The following is a 22,439-nucleotide window of genomic DNA, read 5'->3' on the forward strand; positions in this document are numbered from 1 at the left end:
TAACGTTTTTTTTTTACTTTTTACAAAAAGAAGACAAAAATGTTGTTGTGTGAAAGAAGAACTGTTTTTTTTTAAATCAATATTTTTCTTCTTTATTTAGAGTTTTTTTTTCTGTGTATTTTTTGCGTCCGTTTTTACCCCACCCCCTGCCTTTTTGTTCGTATTTTTTTTTCTTCTCTTTGATTTTTTTTATACGTTATTTTTTTTTTGTTTACTTATTAATTAGTAATTATCAATATTTTCTTTTATTTTTTTATACAATGTTTCCGGCAGACAGTTCATTTTGACAAATTGATCAACAAAAAATAAAATAAATTAAATTAAAAAGAAGATAATAATGATAATAATAATAATAATAAACGGATCAATAAATGTTTATGAGTTTTTCTATGCTCTCTCTCTCTTTCTTTCTTTCAATCTCTATCACACTTTCTCTCTCCCTCTTTCACACACTTTTTTTTGTTTTGTGTTATTTTTCTTTCATAAAGACAGACGTAATAGCGAGAGAGCGTAAGATTAGTTTTGGTAATTTTGTAGATTAACACCCCCTCTCCTCATCCTAAAGAAAAACGTGATTATACTCTTTTTAAGGCGATTACGTGTCTCCCCACACACACAAAAAAAAAGTTTCGGTAAAAAAAAAAAAAGAAAAAAAAAGAATTTTAGAATTTACAGTGGATGATCAATTTCATATCCTATATAAATTTAACGTAAATCGATCCCATATTTACGAGTCATTCTAACTTTTTCGAGCTGTTAATTATTATTATTTTTTTTTTTTACCCCTAACCTTAAACCTGATTGCCAAACCAAGAATACACGCAATCGCTTAAAAAATACCCACTAAAAAAAAAAAAAAAAAAAAAAAAATGCACCGAATTTATTTTCCGTAGTAAAAATAAAATAAAAATAAAAATGGTTAAATACCATTAATTGATAAATTTATGTGAAACTGATTCCGGACTCTAAATTCTGATTAAAAAAAAAATGTTTTTCAGAGAGTTCACACATAATCTCATTAAAAAGAGTTAAAAAAAAAAATCTCATTTAAAACATTTTTTTTTTTAAACTTTATTTAGGAGGTTGGAGCGATTTAGCTGAGGATGTTAATCTAGTCTAATACCGTATGTTTTGTATATTCCTATTTTTCAGGCACACGCGTTTCGCGCGGTGTCTTATGAATGACGTCAGCACCGCTTACAGCCGCACTTGCGAATGACCGGCAGATTGTAGATGAAGTTGTTGCCATCCACGCAGAAAAGACGGATGCGTCTGGTTTTGATCTTCTTCGGTTTGCAGCAATGTCGTCCGCACGATCCTTCGCAACGTCGGAACTTCACTTTGGTCCGGGAGACGCAACTCGTTTTTGGATCTTTATACGTGTCTCTGTAGACGATGTCTCGGCAAGTGGGAGCTGGCAACGAAAAAACAAAAGAAACGTAAGTAAATATATGTTTTCAAAATTGTTTTTTTTTTTTTTTACAACAGTAATAAATAATAATGAATAATAAGACACAGACCAACTAAGGTTAGATCAAGTACTGATGCCTACTGTTCTAACTTAGCTAGTTTCAGTCAGTAAAATACCTTGTTCATAAAGCATAGAATTTGTACAACGACTATCCTATTTAAAACGCATATTTATATAAAATATGCAATAGGGAGTTTGTGCAATGAAAATGTTATACACAAATAGCAGGACCGTGGTTCTGGCGTTTCCCGGGATGGAATATAAAAAAATGCTTTCCCTATAAAAAAAAAAATCCATAAAATGTTTTAGATTAGAGAAAGCGTGTGTGTGTGTGTGTGGGGGGGGGGGTTTACGTTTCGATGCTTCTACACAATACGAACGGAACTAAACTGACTTTGCAAACTAAAACTTAATGTAGGTTAAAGTTATGGTTAGTTTTTTTTTTTATTGCATTTTCACCCCAAACAATTTTTCCAGCATGGTCGTGTTTTTTTTTCTTTCTTCTGTCGAGTGGTCGCTTATTTCAGAATTGATAAAAGGTCCATCCCCTCTCCCAACCTCTTCTAAAAAAAAACCGAAAAATTTGAAAAAGTACATTTTCCCTCATTTGTGTTTAAAACAGAAAAAAATAATCTTGCGCAGCATTCTAAAATCGAGAAATTATCATTTTACGTCAAATTGATATCGGAAAGTGATCTGCCACCTTAAAATGTCAAATATTTATTATGTACTCACTATGAGTTTTCACACAAGTCGTCATCAGAGATTACTCACCAAAAACAACCAGTGGAGTTCTTTGGAAAATTACTTCCAGTACTCTATACCTCTTTCGATAACCTTTGCAAACGACTTTGCATTATTGCAACACCTACTTACCATTGATTTCTTGCTTGCAATGACAATTGGTTTTCACTGGAATTTAGGTAGCAATAAATCTCCCCAAAGGTTCAAGTCCTCTTTGCTCTGTTTTAGTGAAAGTCTTAATAGTGCTCTCCCTCCTCGGTCTTTCCATCCTCCTTGACTCTTCATAGCTATTTTGTGAGGTATTAGCTGAAATGTTGTCTTTTTAAAAATTTATACATTTATTTTATTGTTTATTTATATTTTATTCATTTATTTATTATTAAAATATAAGATGCGAAGTCTTTTAGTTTCACTTCCCTTGGTTTGTTTTATTTCTGTTGCAGTTTCCTTGTGGTTCATAATTTATCTGGATTAGTTACTGCAGTCGAAGATTTTCCTTAAGATTCCACATGGTTTTATCTTTGCCGTTCACTGTAGAACGTCTTTCCTTTGATTCCAATTTCTTCTAGTCTTCTTTCCAGTTTTATGGGGGGACTGTTCCTAATCCTCCTATAATTACTGGTATTAGACAAACTTTCTTCATGCTCCATATTCCTTTCAGTTCTCTGGAAAGTTCTGTGTGTTTACTTCGTTTTTCTGTCTCGTTGATCTTTACTCTATGGTGTTCTGGTATGGCAAAATATGCATCAGCTGTTTCGGTCCTTCTTGTTAACTATGATGACAGGGAGTGTAATAGCCAATGAAAACGCTTGAAATATTTAATTCTGGTGACTATCGAAAGATTGCCCGTTATTGACAGTGTGAAAGTAAAAAGCTTAAGGATTAAATCTTAAAATAAATTGGAAGCAAAATTTTTATTTATTTTTTTAATTATTTTCTTTTTGTAGAACTTAGAATATTTGTCTTATTATTGCTGTTAAGAAAGCTATTAAGGTCAGTGAAACGAGGGACACTGGACTTTATGTATAAGAAAGTGCAGATAAAAGCGGTGATTGTTTTCAATGCTCATTTATGCAGTGGTCATTAAATTAAAAACAAAACATTGCCGCCCATTCTTCATTGTCGAGTGAGGTCCTTGTGGGGGGGAAAACTTACCTATGTCGCAGTGTTTTCCTGAATATCCACGTCGACATCTGCACTTATATGAGTTGTCCTTCTGAGGAGTGCATTTGCCCTGTTTGCACTGGTGGTTGTTACAGGGATTCACCTTCTTGACCGGGTTTGGAAGACCTGGGTGAGATTTGAATACACGGAATTGTTTTGATGAAAAATGTTAGAAATTATTTTAGTTGGTGTTAATTGAGATCTTCGTTAAAAGACCACTTCGACAGTTAATTAATGTCTTGATTCTAACATGCTATTTAGTTAGTACTTCCGACTCGTGTTAGTTTGTTTGGGCTCGAGGATTGTCGTATTGAGCAGAATTATTCGTCTTGCTGTGAAGTAGAGTTTGTAAAATTACAAAATGGAAGCGTTTCCGGTTAAGCCGAATAACTAAAATAAAGTAAACTAAAATAACCGGAAATGCTTGCATTTTGTGAAGCTGAATATCTGCGGGACCGAATATAAAAAAAACAACGGAGTTCATTTATAATGTTAAAGTCGATTTGTGTATTCATTCTTTTGCAGGCTGTTATCATCATCTTCATAGTTGTTGTTGTTGTTGATTCACCATGTTTCGGCCAACTCATCCTCTGGCCTTCTTCAGGTGTTTCCTATCCTGTGATAGGAATGCCTAGTCTTGTGATTGTATTCCCAGTAGTTACTACCTTCCACAGTTGTTGTCTCACCACGTTTTCGACCTACTAATCTTCTGGCCTGCTTTCGATAAGATTGAAACCGCTACCTTCAGAAAATGTTCACCTGGAACCGTAGAGACTCAACGCCTCTATCCACGGTGCCACGGGCCCGTCAAAAGAATGAATACACAAATTATAAAGCCTCATCTCAAGATTCCAAGAAATAATAAAAATAATAAATAGTTTAAGTCGATACTGCAACGTTTGAGGCTACAACGCCAGTGGTCAGATACTACAAGTCAATGAAGTTAATAAAATCAAGGGAAGAATACTCTTTTTATCAAGACATGTTTATACACACTGTTTGAGTGATGTTGGTATGGTATCTGGGTATGTTAACTTCTACTGCTGTATAGCTAATACAAAAAATTAAATTGAAATTTTGCTGAAAAAAAAAACTCCTTAGTATTTGCATTAGAGAGCAAGTAACTATGATGAATATATATATTTTTTTGTTCATTGGAAATTGTTTTTAAGCAAAAGTAAAACAGAATACCCTTTATGTCTTTTTTGTGTGTGTGTGCTTATTTTATTTTGGAAGCCGAATGTCTACAACTGCGTCCACATACTGCTCTTAAGTAGATGTGTCAAGCAGCAGGCAACAACTATTTGTAACCTGTCACTGAAAACAGTCGCGTTCAGCGTTGTTCACCAGAAACTAGTCAACAGAAGGTTAACCTGTGTTGACACAACCTCATTCATTACGACGACCTCTTTTTATAAAGCCGACAACTAATCTTTTCCGGCAACAAACTACTAATGTAAATTAAAACCAGTCTTGCCATCACTAACCTGCCGTTTTAAGGGAAACATATCAACCACTACCACAAATTGTGAATAACTAGTGTCAGCCGTCCGACAAACTCTACTAGCAACAGCATCTTACCCCCTTCACTATAGAGATCTCAAGATGGTTGAAAACTTTCGGTTTTAACAATTTCTTTCTCCACGTTTGGATTTGACTCCGTAGATAAAGCAAGATATATATCATTTTGCAATTTCCCAACGGTATTTCCTCTATAAATAACTTGGCTTATTAATAGAAATGATTACCAAACATTTTTAACCCTTGGGTTACGATGGTATTTTTACAGGCAACAAACTACTAATGGGTGTGAATTTTTTCACATCACATAAAATCAAGTCTAGGGTCTTTGAAAAATAAGTTTTTGTATCAAAACACAATACAAACATTCAAACATGGGTTTCAAGCATGGGCTTCATTGATTAATGCAGTTAGGGCAAAGAAGAATTCCATAGTCCTTGAAGACACAATTGTTGCAGTTGTTTGTAATAGTAAAAACTAGGTGTTAAAAACTATCAGCAAGGGGGGATAACTGATATTTGACATCAAGGAATATAATAATAGTTGCCTAGTTTACAACTGAAAATTTATTTCTTTTTTCATATAATTTTAAAGTATGCAAACAAACAAACAAACAAACAAAAACCCCTTAAAAACTAGAATCACTTGACTAGATTCTGAGCAATGCGGATTGGTTACAGTTCATGATAATACCGTTCTTACCCTATTCCATCCTATTTTTGTGTCTGTTATTAAAACTGGAAATGAAATATATTGAAAGAGAAAAAAAAACAATGATAAAAGAAAAGAATTGGTTATTTTTAGGTAGAATTCTATTGTAAAAGTGTTAGATATTTTTACGCAAAAATGGTTGGATCATTCTTCTGCTACAATCCCTTGACACAATCCTTTATATGTATAAATGCTAAGATGGAATACTGCTGATATATAATAATGCTAATGGTGCCGCTCTGAACACCCTTTCCTGTTTTGAAACCGAATTCGCAATGTAGTGACAGATGATCTCTTTTTATTCCTGCAGTCACCTTTCACGCAGAAATACAGATGTTGCTCGCCTCTTTCTAAGATATCGCTATGTTCATGGTAGACGTTCAACTGAGCTCCAAATCAATTGTAGAGACCCTGTAAATAATTTACAGCACAGAGTTTGTTTAGGTACAACCATAGCAAAGAATATGCTTTTCTCAATATCTTTACCAAAAAAATAAAATGAAACTTCCATGAACGAAGTTTATTTCCTAGAACAACCCATATGTGGTACAAGATACCACGACTCAGCTTCCCAACTGACTACAGCATGGTCGTATTTAAGTTTAATGTAAACAAATACTTATTAAGCTGTTCTATTGCATAACCAATTCCTCTTAAGTAATTATCCAACTGACAGTATCTTTGACCCTCATCCTCGAGGGATCCTTGAGCCTTGATAAATGGTGATCCATTAGCAAAAAAAAAAAAAAAAAAGGAAAAAAACGAGCCCTCCCCCCCCAAGTGGTCTTATAGTAGAAACAATACAACTTGAGATAACTTAGTTGCACCTAAGGTCTGTGTGTCTTTGTGTGTGCGATACTAACGTGGCTAGGGTCCCATACACTATTGATGATTGCCCAGTCTTGTGAGACCCAATGACCACCTTCTTTGTAAAACGCTGAGATTGATCTTGCGGTCATTGTCTCTACCATTCTTCTGGTACAGTTCAGCTGCATCTGTTTTCTTGAGTTATTTTTCTCACTCTTCTTCTACTTTGGTTTCGGTTGCTCATTTTCTTTATTTTTTTCTTTGTCTTTTACTTCTACTCTCCTCATAGAAACTGGAAGAGTTTCGTTTTTTTTTCTCTCTGCCTACTTTCTCCAAATACTAGAAATATCCGCCTTTCTGTATTTTCATCTTTCTGCATTCTCTATCTTGACCCACTACTTGTTAACGGCCAATTATTCATGGAGTCACTTTTCCTGTATCATTCAAACATGGTAGTGTTTGATGAATATATGGCTATGTGGCAGTTTTAGTAATTTAAAACGGCTTTAAAGGTTCACCGCTCATTTTTCCACCAAGTTTCAAACAATTAGTACAGTTTATAGGTCGCCTTCTCAGCTATATTGTGAAAAAAAAAAATTCAATTTTCGTTCAGTAAAACAAAAGTTATGATGAATTTTCTAGTGTTCAAAATCGTATAAATATGTAAGGCCGTGAGCGACGCTTTTTATGACTGATTTCCATAGCAACCACATCGCTTCAGCAACTACTGTTGCTACTAATTCACTGCTGTCGCGGTAAGAGAAGTAACAAGTGAAACGGAGAGAATGAAAGCATGAAAGGGAGATAATTGAGTGTCATACATTGTTATTACATATGTGTTTATGGAGGCAAAAAATAAGACTGAAATTAAACAAAGGACAAGTGAATTTATTGGACGCCTGGAAAAATCATGGATTACAATAGAAAAATGTGAGCATGGAAAGTAATATGGTTAAGCTTAAACATGGAAAAGTAAAGGACTAGTTGTTAAAACTAGAAAAGAAAAGGAAAAATATTATAGTAAAAAATATAATAAATTTATAACTTAAAATATTGCAGCATTAAGAAATTGTTAAAAATTTAATTTATAACATTTACAATCAATTCTTAATGCTGCAATATTGTAAGTTATAAATTTATTATATTTTTTACTAGAATATTTTGTCCCTTCTTTTCCAGTTTTAACAGCTAGTCCTTTACTTTTCCATGTTTAAGCTTAACCATATTACTTTTCATGCTCACATTTTTCTATTGTAATAGTACAATGGATCCATCGCTTTTAATATATCTTTTTGCTGTTTTCAATTCATAACTAATCTATTATGATGGCTTTGGTTTGGAGGGAGAAGTACATTCTATAGTACCACATAATATACATGTTGTTGTTATTATTATTATTATTATTTAATTGCTTTTCTTTTTAGAAAAAAAGATGGATATTTCCAAATGTTATCACAAAATTATTTTCAATTGTTCTCATCTCGAATGTCGAGACGAGAGCATGCTAACCCGTGAAGTAAATATAGGGTTCCGTTGGAAATTCCGTCCAAATTCCCGAGTTTGACAGAAAGATTCCCGAGTTCTACAAGATACACCTGAAGAAGGTTGGAGGTTACATCGACGGAAATGTTGTGAAAATGACACTCAACATGAGAACAGTAATCCGAAGAATCAAAATCATATAGAAAAGGCTCATTAGTAAGTTTATTTAATCCTCTAATCATCCAAATTCTTACGGCCCTGTCGGTGGGGCATTAGAATACACCGACTGCCCCCCTGCAGAGGGTAAAAGTCCCTCAATGGGGGTCCTGGATATGACATTAAACTATATCCAGTGGTGAGGCCCCAGCTTGCAGGCTTTGGGGAGTGTGGAGCCACCTTTTAATTACCATTGCTCCCAGGTCCACTCTGACCCGGAGTGGTAGTACCTGTTAGGGTTCCAACTATGGGTTAAATAGAAACCGACTTGAAAACAACAAATATATTCTATCAAAAATTTTTTCTTCAAAATCTTTGGATTCGGCATTAAATAACCTGAAAAGGGTTGATATGCCGTAAAACAAAAACAACCAACCAACCTAATTCTTATGCCATTTCGAAATTTTGGAAATGGAGATAATTTGTATCATTTTGAATGTTATTTTCATCTATTACAAGCATTTAGACTAAAAACATTTAATACTAGATTTCTATAAGGAATTCATAACAATAAACACATGCAAAACTACCTGAATTTTGAAGTTCTTATAATTTAGAAAGAAATCAGTCATAAGACTGCATACAAAACCATCTGACAACGTAAAGATAGGGAAAAATATTACCTGAACTTTACTTCTCCAAAATGTATGAAATATTCTTGAAGTTATGCCATGGAAACATTAATAACTTAAAAACTGTTTATCTGATCAGATCGAAATTTTACATAATGGTTATTGTTATCAAAGAGCATCGGATTCATATACCAAATTTGGAAATATCAGAAATTAGAATGCCATAAAAATTTCGACGGTGGCTGAACTATTTCAAGATCAAGGTTGCATATAATTCAGCCTTCATTGATTACAGTATGGGCCAAGTAGCAAGACTATGATGAACAGAACCAAAGTTCTAAGTTCGATAATGTCGAATATTTTGATCAAGCTAAGTGGTGAGTGGTCAAGTGATATGGATGCTAGGCAGTACAGAAACAGTGGCAAACTTTACCGAAAGCATAAACTCTGTCTTGGCAGAAGTAATAATTATACTTAACAGTTGAGTTATAATGTCTGTTGTGAATTCTATTTCTGAGGAGCTTATGCTCTGCTCTTGTGATCCTTTGTGTTCGGCTGGAACGGTTTGGGAGTTTAATGGCTAAGCTTGCTGGAATAAGCAGCACATATTTTGGGTAACAATGACCTTTAAATAGACCTATTATGGAATTTAATACAAAATGGGATCCATTAATTATAAATAATAGAGTAAAATAATACCAATTAAGGAATGAATGCATCATTTAAAAAACAAAAAATGTCTTGAGTTTATGATTCCTTTTAGCAAGAAAAAAATTCTGTGCAGATTCCCGAGTTTGCAGAAAGAAAATATCTACTCTGAGAACTTCTTTATTCTGACTGATTTCCTTTTGAGTTTCCTCCTTGCTTTCCCGACTATACCGACATGCAGAAATTTAAATATAATGTGAACAAACATTTTGCTGCATCTTTTCAACTTAGGATGCCTCCTATGAATATGGCCCCTTATTGCAGTAGTCCTTTATGCCTCAGTGGTGACATGGATTGTTTGAGGTGAATAAAGTTTGCAAAAAAATAATCAACAAAAAAAGCCATCATACTTCGTGAACGTGCAAAACCAGTGCATAAAAGGAAGACGTATACATTTTGACAAAATGCTGTGCTTTTTGTATGGGTTACTAAGAGCCTATATATCTATATGTAAAGCGGATAGTGTGTGTGTTATTAATTTTGCATGTCATGCTTATATCCGAGTGACTGTCGTTTAATTGTTATGGACTTCCATTTCTTGTAATAAATAATTTTACCAACAATTCTTCATAAGTTTTGGTTTCGGTTTCGATTATAGCTGAAGGAACTCAAATTATATATATATTTTTAATAAGGTTTGGTTTCGGTTTTGATTCAAGCTAATACACCCAAGTAATATGGATATATATTTTTTTTTATTTTTGAAAGTACAAATTTATAATACATAAAAATCGATAGAACATTAATTCTATAATAATATATATGAAATCTGCAAGAATTAAAATTTCATATTTAAACATACTTTACGATTGGGCTACGCAGAGCGTCCCTACTAACTGAGATAAATACTTTTGCAGTTTTAACAAAAAAAGCTACAATAATATCAGAGCATCCCCATTTATGCTGAACATCTACAGAAATCAAACATCAATATATTATATACGAATGAGCTCCCTGTGGAATTTCCACAGGCCCCTCTAGTATATATATATATACTAGAGGGGCCTGTGGAAATTATATATATATCAATGCTGACACATTGTTTGCAAACAGGCAGGATGGATATCAGATATGATTAAGAATAAATAAAGATAAGTTTCTGAATTTTTGAGATGAGGATTGGTTATTCGTATTATTTGGATTCTTCAGACTATTGTTCTCATCTTGAGTGTTATTTTCATAACGTTTCAGTCGATGCAACCTTCGACCTTCACCAGGTGTGTCTTGCCAAACTTGTGAATCTTTCTATCGAACTCGGCAATCTGGCATTTTGAACTGAATCTTTGATTTAATCCACGGGGATAGCATGCTCTCATTTCGTCAATGACTCATGGCATAGTGGATAAAGTACTTGCCAAAATTCAGTTGTAAGTTACACTCAAAAATACAATTGTGAATTATTTGGGAATTTTATTCAATCATGGCTGAGGGAACGAGAGCATGCTACTCCTGTGGATTAAATAAAGGGTTTTATTGGAATTTCTTTGCAGATTCCTGAGTTCAGCAGAAAGATTCCCGAGTTCGACAAAATACACCGGAAGAAGGTCGGAGGTTACATCGAGCAAAACGTTGTGCCAATAACAGTAGTCCAAATAATCCAAATAATACGGCAAATCAAAGATTCCAATTTTTTTTTTTTCAATCTGCTTCAGGTGTACCTTGTCGAACTCAGGAATCAGCACACAATTCTGTGCAGATTCCCGAGTTCGACAGAAAAGTTCCCGAGTTCAGTCGAAGGTTACATCGACCGAAACGTTGTGAAAATAACATTCCAGATAAGAACAGTTGTCTAAAGAATCCAAATAATACAAATAAAGTATCCTTGAATCCGAGCTCTATAAAAGCAATGGCCAACCGGAAACAACAAAATCCATATTCTGACACTCTGAATATTCTCACAACGTTGACATAATATTTTCACTTAAATGAAATGTTTGTGTACAAGTTGAGAATACATCTTTGACAATCAGTTCGACAGTGACTTTGCTTCTGTTGGGCTGAGGTAAGCTTTTGTTTAGTCCTAGAAGGTCCACCATCCCAGGTTTTATCATCTCTTTTTGAGAAAGTGTTATTCTATTGCTAATCGCCTAATGTACCCCTACTGAGGAATGCCGACAGGGTATTTTTTTTGGAGGCCAAACTGCATTTTATCTTATGGGCTGGCTTTTTGAAACCCTATCTGACCTTGTGTCTAACTTCTGCAGCAGGAGGTAAAATCAACTCTTTAATGAGCTATCCTTTTCTCCCACAGTCAAGAGGCATCGGTTTTATCTGCGCGTGCATATCATACGAACACCATAGAGCCACATGCTAAAAAAAAAAAAAACAACGAAAAAAAAAACCAAAACAGAATTGAATTCTTGCTCACCAATATCGCACCATTCTCCTGTGTAGCCTTGTCGACATCGGCATTTGTATGTGTCGCCTTTACGTGGAGTGCATTTGCCGTTTTTGCATTTGTGGTTCGCGCAAGGGTCGACTTTTTTTAATTCTTGGCAACCCGGGATCATTTTGTGGTTGTAAAGAGACGAACTGAAATCCTGCTGGTGGCCGTTTATAATCACTTTTTGGAAGCAACCTGCAGAAAAGGAATCAATTAAAACAAATAGTTTCAAGCGAATTTTCGAGAAAATTGAATTAATACTTTACTTTTTATAGTGTAATACATTTATTTTATGGATAGTGTACTTGTCCTGCTCCTTCTTACTATCCCACTATATATGCTGTAGTAATAATAATAATAATAATAATAATAATAATAATAATAATTTATTATACTGTAATAATAAGGTATTATGCTGTAATAATAATAATAATAATAATAATTAATTATACTGTAATAATATTAATAATTTATTATACTATGATAATATAATTTTTATTATACTGCAATAATATTAAATTTATAATGCTATAATAATTTATAATACTGTAATAATAATAATTTATTATGCTATAATAATAATAATAATAATAATAATTTATTATACTGTAATAATAGTAATTTATTATACTGTAATAATATCTGATTATGCTGTAATAATAATAATAATAATAATTTATTATACTGTAATAATATTAATTTATTATACTGCAATAATAGTAATTTATTATACTGTAATAATAATAACTTATGCTGTAATAATAATAATAATAATAATAATAATAATTAATAATATTAATAATTTATTATACTATGATAATATAATTTTTATTATACTGTAAAAATATTAATTTTATAATGCTATAATAATAATTTATAATGCTGTAATAATATTAATTTATTATATAGTAATAATATTAATTTATTATAGTAATAATATTAATTTATTATATAGTTATAATATTAATTTATTATACTGTAATTATATTAATTTTATAATGCTGTAATAATATTAACTTATTATACTATAATAATATTAATTTATCATACTATAATAATAATTTATTATATTGTAATAATAATTTAACATACTGTAATTATATTAATTTTATAAGGCTGTAATAATATTAATTTATTATACTATAATAATATTAATTTATTATATTGTAATAATATTAATTGATTATATGGTAATAATATCAGTTTTATTATTATACTGCAATAAATTTGAAGAAGAATCACTTAAGCATTTCGCTTTCATTTTCATGCAATAATAACTACAAATAGCATTTCTATTATTTCCGTGAAAAGTGTAAATATTTTCAAATTTTCACCAACTATGGGCAAATTGCTCCACTGCCTTGTGGGTACCTTGAGAATGGAAAAAAAGAATAAGGGAGTAAACGTTGAACAAATGTTTTGCTTTGGAGTTCTGTTAGGCTGATGGTGAAGAACCCCAACAACATTCCAGTAACTTCTGCAGCTGAATTTGACTGTTTTCGCTTTCTTTTCCGTTGGACTTTGTCTGCATTACCGATAGGTGACTCTGTTAACTGGGTAAACCTAGGTCCCTCGCCCAGGTCTGCATCCGGAGAAGCAACTCCAGCTTCGAATTTATAGCTACAGCAGACGCCGCAGTGCACCAGACTAGATATAAAACACCATTTTCTCATCTAACAGAATGTTGCCATACATATTATGCTGTAATAATAATTTATTATTGCACTATAGTAATACTAATACTAATGATAATTTATTGGGCTGTAATTATAATAATAATAATAATAATAATAATAATAATTCATTATAGCGTTGTAATAACATTAATAATGTATCATGATGTAATAATAATAGTATAATATACTATGGTGCTATAATATTAATTAATCATAACGCTGTAATATTAATTTATAGTTTTGTAATAATGTTAGAGAATAACAGTAAATTATCTGTTTATCTATCTGTTTATATAATTATCTATCTATCTGTCTGTCTGTCTATATAATTATCTATATAATTATCTACCTAGAAATGAGTGGACAACAGAGATTTGTATCATGATGTTTTGACAGGTTGTCAAACTGTGTCAAACTCTATAACCTGTCAGTTTGCACCGGAAGATGGGAACGGTTACTGGAAGTGATGTGCCATATGTCACGTGTTCCAGTTTGCGCAAGCATAATTGGTAGTTGGATTGGAGACACCGAGGAAGACAGGTGGGCTAAAAACAGGTCTCTCCATGAGGGAGAGGAAGGGCGTCTCAGAATGGAGACAGAAGGACCTCTCTCCCAAACCAAAGATTGTCGATCACGCCCTTTCTACTATGACGGATGCGAGTGAATAAAACGCATAAAATCTCGCATCGTCTTTGGTCCTGTCTTGAAGTGTTCCTTTTAACAAATTCCTCCGACAACGATTGACGGACCTCCCAGAAGAAACAAACAGCGGAAACAGGGATGTCGTCATGTTACGTATATATGTTGACACGCGCGCACCAACACCTAGACGAGTCACGGGCCGTAAAATAGACATTAAGGATCTGAGGACAACAAACACAACGTACACACATACATATGGTCCGTTTATGATAAAAACACAGCAGAAATTTATTAGTGCCACGTATACACATTCAAACACATCACGATGCAAACAGTATACACATATACAGAACAATAATAATTATAGTTATGTAATTATAATAATCTATAATATAAATCTCACGTATCTGTTTAAATGTATGTATGTATGTAAAACTTTCGGCAGAAGCAACGGATTCCCGCGAGATTGGTATCCTTTTGAAGCTCGACCGTTCAGACGACAAATATCGGAAAATTGGCTAAAAACATTAATTCCTTCACTGGGCACTTTTCTACAGGGAAGGGCCGCTTTTTTCGCCGATATTTTCGAAAGTCATCCCCTCTTTTCGATTGACTAGCCTTAATTTAAACCTTCACCCGGTTTGGCGATGGATGCAACGGCAAAGGCGTCACGTTTTGTTTTTCATTTTCTTTTCCTCCTTCGCGGCACGGGTTCGAGCCTGTCTGCCTGCTACTACTACTTTTTTTTGTTGCTCAACACACACCTCCAAACACCCGGGCAACGCCGGACACCCAGGCTAGTCTACCATATATTAACTTATAACGATATTAACTATGAAGAGTTAAAGAAAATGATACTACTAGTGCTACTAATCTCTATATTAATATACTAAAAAAATTTCCTATCTTTATCTATATTATCACCCCTCCCCCCTTTTTTTTTAAAAGATGGCATCTCCCAATCCCAATGCAATACAAAATTATAATGTAAGATATTTTCATCTGATGCATTTTTTTTTCAAACGTAAAACTTGAAAGTACACTTTCTTTTCCTCCAGGCGATTACTTTATTTCTTTTCATTGTAAAGACTTGTAACCAGCGAAAGTTTGCATTTCATATTAGAAATGTTTTATGATACGTAATGAAAATGAATCTTCATGATTTAAAAAATACCCCGCTTCCAACTTTCTACTGATAACTTTGTTCTTCAGAGCGCTTGCCTTTTGAATTCCCTACCTGTTACCTGTTTCTTCTTTTACAAACATGCAGAAATGTAAATCTAATGTGAACGAACATCTTGTTACGCAAATCCCCATTTAAGATGAACGCTACATGGTAAATAAAAAGTAAAAAACAAACAAAACAAATAACCTCAAAACATTTAAAATGATTATATACATATTAAAAGCAATGTGTTGTGGCACGAGATGTCTTAAATAAGTTTCCAGACTTTTTTTTCGTATATCCACTTTTATTGATAGTACACACATGAAACTCTAGTCTCCTTCGAAGTAATCTCCTACAGCCGCAATGCACTTTTGTACCATTCTAACAATTTCTGGAAGGTCCCATGGAAGTGCTTTTGTGTGAGCATGTCAACGACCCTCGTCACAGCCTCTTCCATCTCCTCAATTGTCTTATAACGACAACCTCTAAGGTTTTCCTTGAGCTTGGGGAATAACAAAAAAATCACAGGGAGCAAAGTCTGGATTATAGAGAGGGCGAGGAACTGTCTTGATGCCCGTTTTAGTCATGACAACGTCTTTCTTTTTGATCTTCTCTGAGTATCCTTGAGACAAACCTTGCGCAAATTTTTCACATCAGGAATAATTGTGTGCACAGTTCCCACACTGACATCAAACTGTGCTCTTATTGTCTCTAGAGACATACGCCGGATGACCTTATCCATGGAATTCTTTATTTGGCCAATCAACTCTGGTGTTTTGACTTCCTTACTCCTCTCACACCTCTGATCATCCCTCACAGACTCCATGTCTTTCTTGAACCTCTTATGCCACTCAAAAAACTGATGATCGATTCATGTAAGATGGTCCAAAAGCAGTCTGAAGCATTCCATACGTTTATGTAGCATTTTTTCCAAGTTTAAAATATAATTTTATTGCATATTGTTCTTCTAAAGTGTCAATTTTTGAAATTCATCAGCTGTGGCAATCAGGCTTTAGTAAGGTGTATTCCAATTCCTGATAAAGCTGTTCATTTAAACCCGGAATCATAAAAATTGGTCAGTTATCTTATAAGAGGTATAGCAATAACATACGGAATTTTCAAGAGTCTACGACAATTTTAAATGCCTGTACAAAATAAATCTGGAAACTTATTGAAAGCACATCGTACGTTGCGAAAGCGAACCCTCGTAATTTGAAGATACACTGCTTCCGACGATGCTTATTTCTTACCTATAAAACTTGAACCTTCTCGTATGTGCCACTTTTTGCTCGCTCTCTCTTTGACATCTGCAGGGAGTCCACCCAGGTAGATGGGATCGTCAACCATGAGCTTTTTATTCGGTCCGTCGTTGACCACAGTGCGGGGCGCACCAGAGTCAACTGTCATGGTCAAGTTTGTCTTCTCGACCAGCATCTGAAATTTATGAAAGTTTCCATCGGCGACTGCTTCAAAACTGAACATGTTCGATAGAGGATAGTTGCCGACATCAAAACTAATTCGGATCCGCCCCCGGAACAATTCAGCCGCGATGTGCTGTTCGGCGCCCGTGTAAAGCAAGATGCCACTGTCTTGTTTTGTTGAGAAGGTCATCGTGATGTTCAGCTGCGGATCAACATCAACTTTTGTGAGGGCGATGTACGCATCTTTCTCACGGAAGGAGATTTGATGCAACTTTTCGCATTTTTTCCCTGAAAAACCTGTTGATAACAATGAAAAAAATATATAGTTAATAAACTTATACATAGTATACATATCTATCTATCTATCTATCTATCTATCTATCTATCTATCCTTTTTCTATAATCATATCAATAACACTTTATCTCTGAGTGTGTGTGTGTGTGTGTGTGTGTGTGTGTGTGTGTGTGTGTCAGTTCGTTTCTATGGACTGGGCCGACTTTTTTGAAATTTCATCCAAAGGTATTTGATGTGTGAGGGAGTGTTCTTACGGAGGGTTTGTATCGAAATGCGTCTGATAAGTATCGAAAATCGAAAAAATCCGATTAAAGAAGGAAGTTCAATTTTTACCAAAGTTAACACTTTTGTACAACCTAACATTACGAGTGAATTTGAGAAGTTTTATCATCGCAGAAGCCATTGTAACCCAACCTCCTATGATGATCGAAAATTACATCAATGACGGTTAAAATAGAGCTGAGTGAGAGCTTATGTTGCATTACTCCGTCGTGTGAGAAACTTTTGATGGAAAATTACTTAATATGCACAAGTGATTTTACCCAAATTTGCCAATCTGGGCGAATTCAATTTTGGTAAAGCGAAGGTTAATTTGCTGAATGAAACCTCATACCTCGTCAGCCTTTCCCCGCTCCCTCACTATAAGAAAGTGTGCAGGAGCGATTTTTGGCAGTTGAGTTGAGCCCACCTCCATCCACGCTACACCCCATGCTCACTGACAGAGAGAGAGAGAGAGAGAGAGAGAGAGAGAGAGAGAGAGAGAGAGAGAGAGAGAGAGAGAGAGAAAGAAAAGAGACAATCATGCGTCACAAATGTGTTTTTTTTTTGAACGAACTGTTCACGCCACTGTAAATTTTTGTTGTTAAAAAAAAGGAAAATAGTATATATATATTTTCCATTTAACTTTACTGTATAAATAACAAATATTGTATTCAGGTATTTATTTAATAATTAATCTTTATAAAAACAAGAACTGACGACTGGAGTTTTATTTTATTCATTGCCTGTAGAATTCGTGACTCAAATATCACACGAACATCATCGATTTGAGTTAATTTCTTTCAGAAGACAGCAAGCAGAAAAAAGGTAGCAAACGGGACGCCCGTTCCAGGCTGTGGCCCGTGGAGACTTTGAGTTGTATGCTTTGTTTTTTTTTCTCCTGTTTTTTTTTCTTTTGTTCTTTTACTTACGGACGACTGGGGAAGCGAGGAATAAGAGGAATCGTGTATCAAACCCCGTTATCGCATAGGCGATCAAGGCCACGCCACTAAACTTTCTTGGGTATTCCGAAATTGGAACCACCTAGAACTACACTTACATACCGGTGGCCATTTCAGAGTCTTCATTGTGTTACATTTGCTTCCGTTTGACCAGGATACGAATCCTGTTAATTACAGATAATTTTAAAAAATCAACAAAAGATTCTCTACAGTGCAATATAGCCTACAATCTATTGTGGACTAAGTTACTGGGGGGAAGCATGTGAAGCTTCATTCCAGTACACTGCAGATAGGGGAGAGGTCCTTTACTAGAGTAGGTAATCAATCAATTTGATTAAAAAAATGGTAGATTTCACCGATTTGAGGGCAGAACATTTGCTTATCCTCATTCAATCCCGGACGATGTCAAATCTCCCTGATAGTATATTATATATACTTATAAATATTATATAATTAAAATTTATATATATATATACAATATATATATTATATAATTAAAATTTATATATATATAATATATACATATATATTATATAATTAAAATTTATATATATAATATATGCATATATATTATATAATTACAATTTATATATACAATATATATATATTATATAATTACAATTTTTATATAATATATATATATTGTATATATAATTACAACTTATATATACAATGTATATATATATTATATAATTACAATATATATTATGTAATTCCAATTAATATATATACAATATATATATTATGTAATTCCAATTTATATATATATAATATATATATTATGAAATTCCAATTTATATATATATAATATATATATTATGAAATTCCAATTTAAATATATATAATATATATATTATATAATTACAATTTATATATATACAATATATGTATATGTATATATATAATTACAATTTATATATATATACAATATATGTATATATTATATGATTACAATTTATATATATAACATATGTATAAATATTATAATTACAATTTATATATATACTATATATATTATATAATTAAAATTTATATGTACAATATATATATTATGATTACAATTTATATATATACAATAATAATCTAAAATTAAAATTTATACATACAATGTATTATTATTATATAATTACAATTTATATATATATATACAATATGTGTATTATAATTGGTTTATATACATATGCAATATATATTATATAATTACAATTTATATATATATATATATATATATATATATATATATATATATATATATATATATATATATATATATATATATATATATATATATAACACATCTGAACATCAGCAGAAATCTCTCTAAAACTGTTTCGGCTATCATCTCATCACGAGAAAAACTAATAGCAATAAAAACAATATTAATGGCGAAAACAAAGAGCATTGCTCTTCATTTTCACTATTAATATTATTTTCATATTTTCTAATGATAGCCGAAAGAATTCTAGAGAGATTTTCGCTAATTTTCAAATGTGTGTATAAATTTTGTACATCCAAACATATATACACACACACACTAGTAAAAGTACCCGTCGTTGACTGGGTTCAAAAACAGCCTACAGAAAATGGACTCTGATTTCTGAAAGTATGATAGGTTATGAAAAGGAAGGGTTGTAATGGGATAACTTCGAATTTGGGGGTATCAAAACTAAAGCAAGATATGATGAAAGTAAAAATAAAATAGATAAACCCCATAATTTATTATACCATACCTGTTCACACTGAAACACTTATCACAATATTCTGTGGATCTATATTAAAGAACCTTGTTAAACTTTATGACATATTTCCATTCTATGAAGGTCAGGCGCGAACGGACACCCCATAATTTTATTATAACATATTTCTTCAAACTGAAACATAATTATCAAAGTATACTTACGCAGATAGATATGAAAAGTCTTTATTAAAGTTTGTGCCTATTTCCATTCTATGGAGCCCAGGCGCGAACGCAGACCCCACAATTTTATTATACCATCCCTATTTAAGTTAAAAAATACTTATCAAAGTATTATTATGTACACCTATATCAAAAACACTTGTAAACGTTTTTTTTTTTAATTTTTAAATTTTTTATTTCCATACTTTGTGGACCAGGCGCGTATGCAGACCCCACAATTTTAATTAATCCCCATTATGCCAGATCAAACATACACATTCCTGTGTCTCGATACATCTATCATTATATGTAATCACTTTTTTAAAATAGTCAACCATATAGGAGCCTATTCGTGATCACACACAGCTTTATATTATATATATATATATATATATATATATATATATAATATAAAGCTAAACGTCTATGTGTGTGGCTGGTCACGAATAGGCTCCTATATGGTTGACTATTATAGAAAACTGATCACATATAATGATAGATGTATCGAGACACAGGAATGGGTATGTTTGATCTGGCATAATGGTGATTAATTAAAATTGTGGGGTCTGCATACGCGCCTGGTCCACAAAGTATGGAAATAAAAAATTAAAAAAAGCGTTTACAAATGTTTTTGATATAGATGTACATAATAATACTTTGATAAGTATGTTTTAACTTAAATATATATGGTATAAAATTGTGGGGTCTGGTTCGCGCCTGACCTCCATAGTCCCTAGGACTGCTAGACTTTGGAATTCCACTTCCGGCTTCTGCTTTCCTGACTACACTGACATGCAGAAGTTTAAATGTAATGTAAACAGAAATCTTGCTGCTGAACTCCCTTCATAGTATCCCTTACAAATTATGTCTCAGATAGTAGCCCCCTACGCCAAAGTGACACTGTGTTTTGTTTGAGGTGAAAATGCAATAAAAAAAAAAGTATGGGAAGAAAATTAATTGTGTACTGTACCTGATGCACATCGACACATGTAATCAGACGTGCTGGATGGCTGGAAGCAGAGTCCGTTGTTTTGGCATTCGTGCTGCAAGCACACACCAGGCGCTGTAATGCCGCTGATCTGAAGGGGGGCGATCTCGCAGAATTTCCCAAGATAGCCCGTGGGACACATACACGTGTAACCGTTCAGTTCATCGCGGCATTTAGCTCCATTCTGACAGATGTGTGATTTACAGTCATCGAAATTTTCCGAACAGTTCTTACCAGTGTAACCCAATGGACACTCGCATCTGCAATATATGATCAATACGGAATATAAACAATTACATAAACAAATATATATCTATATATATCTCTATCTATCTATCTATCTATCTATCTATCTATCTATATATATATATATATATATATATATATATATATACTTTTCTTTTAGATTTGTTCTTAGATGCGTTCCGTTTTGGTTTATTGTTTGGTTATACTTATGTTTCGTCCGTCAAGCACATCTTTTGAAAAACTAATTGTGATGTCTGTAGTCTATCAAGTACAAGTTTAGAAAACTATATGCGATGTCTGTGGTCTGTCAAGCATAAGTTTACAAAAACCAAATGCGATGTCTACAGTCTGTCAAGCACAAGTTTTTGCAAACTAAATGTAATGTCTGTATTCTGTCAAGCATAATTCTTATCAAACTTATGTTAAAAAAAAAAAAAATACACAAAAGCCCCAAATAAAGAAAATGTTTACAAATCTTCCACTTACGTATAATCGTCTGTGTGTTGTTTACAAGAAGCTCCATTTTGGCAGAAATTGTATTCGGCTTCACAGAACACTATTTTATTTTGACACTGTTTTCCTGAATTGAACATATAAACAAAAATGACATAAGGTTAAGGGTGAAGACGAAAATATAAAAACATGAACATATATAAAGACATCACAATTTGCCAATAAAGTTTGCGCAAATAAACACACCTTTTACCTGAAAATGAGTGCAGGTGTGAGACGATTAAGACTATCTTGTGAATGAGTTAGGGTATATCTTGTTCAACAGGAATAACAAAGACAATAATCATTTCGCCTTTTTGGCGAAGATCAAATTATCTTGGAAGTACACCACGCACTCCCAAACACCATGTATAGTTAATTTCCTCTCACTTCATTTCCACTCCCACTTAGAGATCAACCTACTTGTTTTCGGTCCTAAACAAAATGGAAAACAGTGGGTGGTCTATTATTTTCCAAGGATTGGAAGAAGCTTAGTAGTCCGTTGATTTTTGTTGTTGTTTCACATCCAATATATAAGTGAGAATGTGTGTGTCTATTAGGATAATTCTCAACCTATATACTCAAGGAATTTTTGATCTACAGACTTGAAATTTG

General features: G+C 33.0%; 1 protein-coding gene across 3 annotated transcripts in view; it reads right to left on the reverse strand.

Annotated features, from left to right (window-relative positions):
* Window positions 1-238: 238 nt before the first annotated feature.
* LOC145242163 (slit homolog 2 protein-like) overlaps window positions 239-22,439 on the reverse strand; it is a 594,752-nt gene continuing 572,551 nt past the window's right edge. For 2 of the 3 annotated variants that reach the window (XM_080105141.1, XM_080105140.1), the window contains 6 exons: window positions 21,819-21,912; window positions 21,069-21,346; window positions 16,516-16,983; window positions 11,765-11,974; window positions 3,371-3,505; window positions 1,038-1,414 (listed from right to left, as the gene is read on the reverse strand). In XM_080105141.1, the coding sequence (XP_079961267.1) occupies window positions 1,188-1,414; window positions 3,371-3,505; window positions 11,765-11,974; window positions 16,516-16,983; window positions 21,069-21,346; window positions 21,819-21,912 (1,412 nt within the window). In that variant the 3' untranslated portion in view covers window positions 1,038-1,187. Of the gene's footprint in view, window positions 1,415-3,370; window positions 3,506-11,764; window positions 11,975-16,515; window positions 16,984-21,068; window positions 21,347-21,818; window positions 21,913-22,439 lie in introns of all 3 variants that reach the window. The other variant, XM_080105142.1, reaches the window with a different exon arrangement.

Source organism: Euprymna scolopes, chromosome 21 (assembly GCF_053919585.1).
Source record: "Euprymna scolopes isolate OS-2025 chromosome 21, ASM5391958v1, whole genome shotgun sequence".
NCBI classification, from domain to species: domain Eukaryota; kingdom Metazoa; phylum Mollusca; class Cephalopoda; order Sepiida; family Sepiolidae; genus Euprymna; species Euprymna scolopes.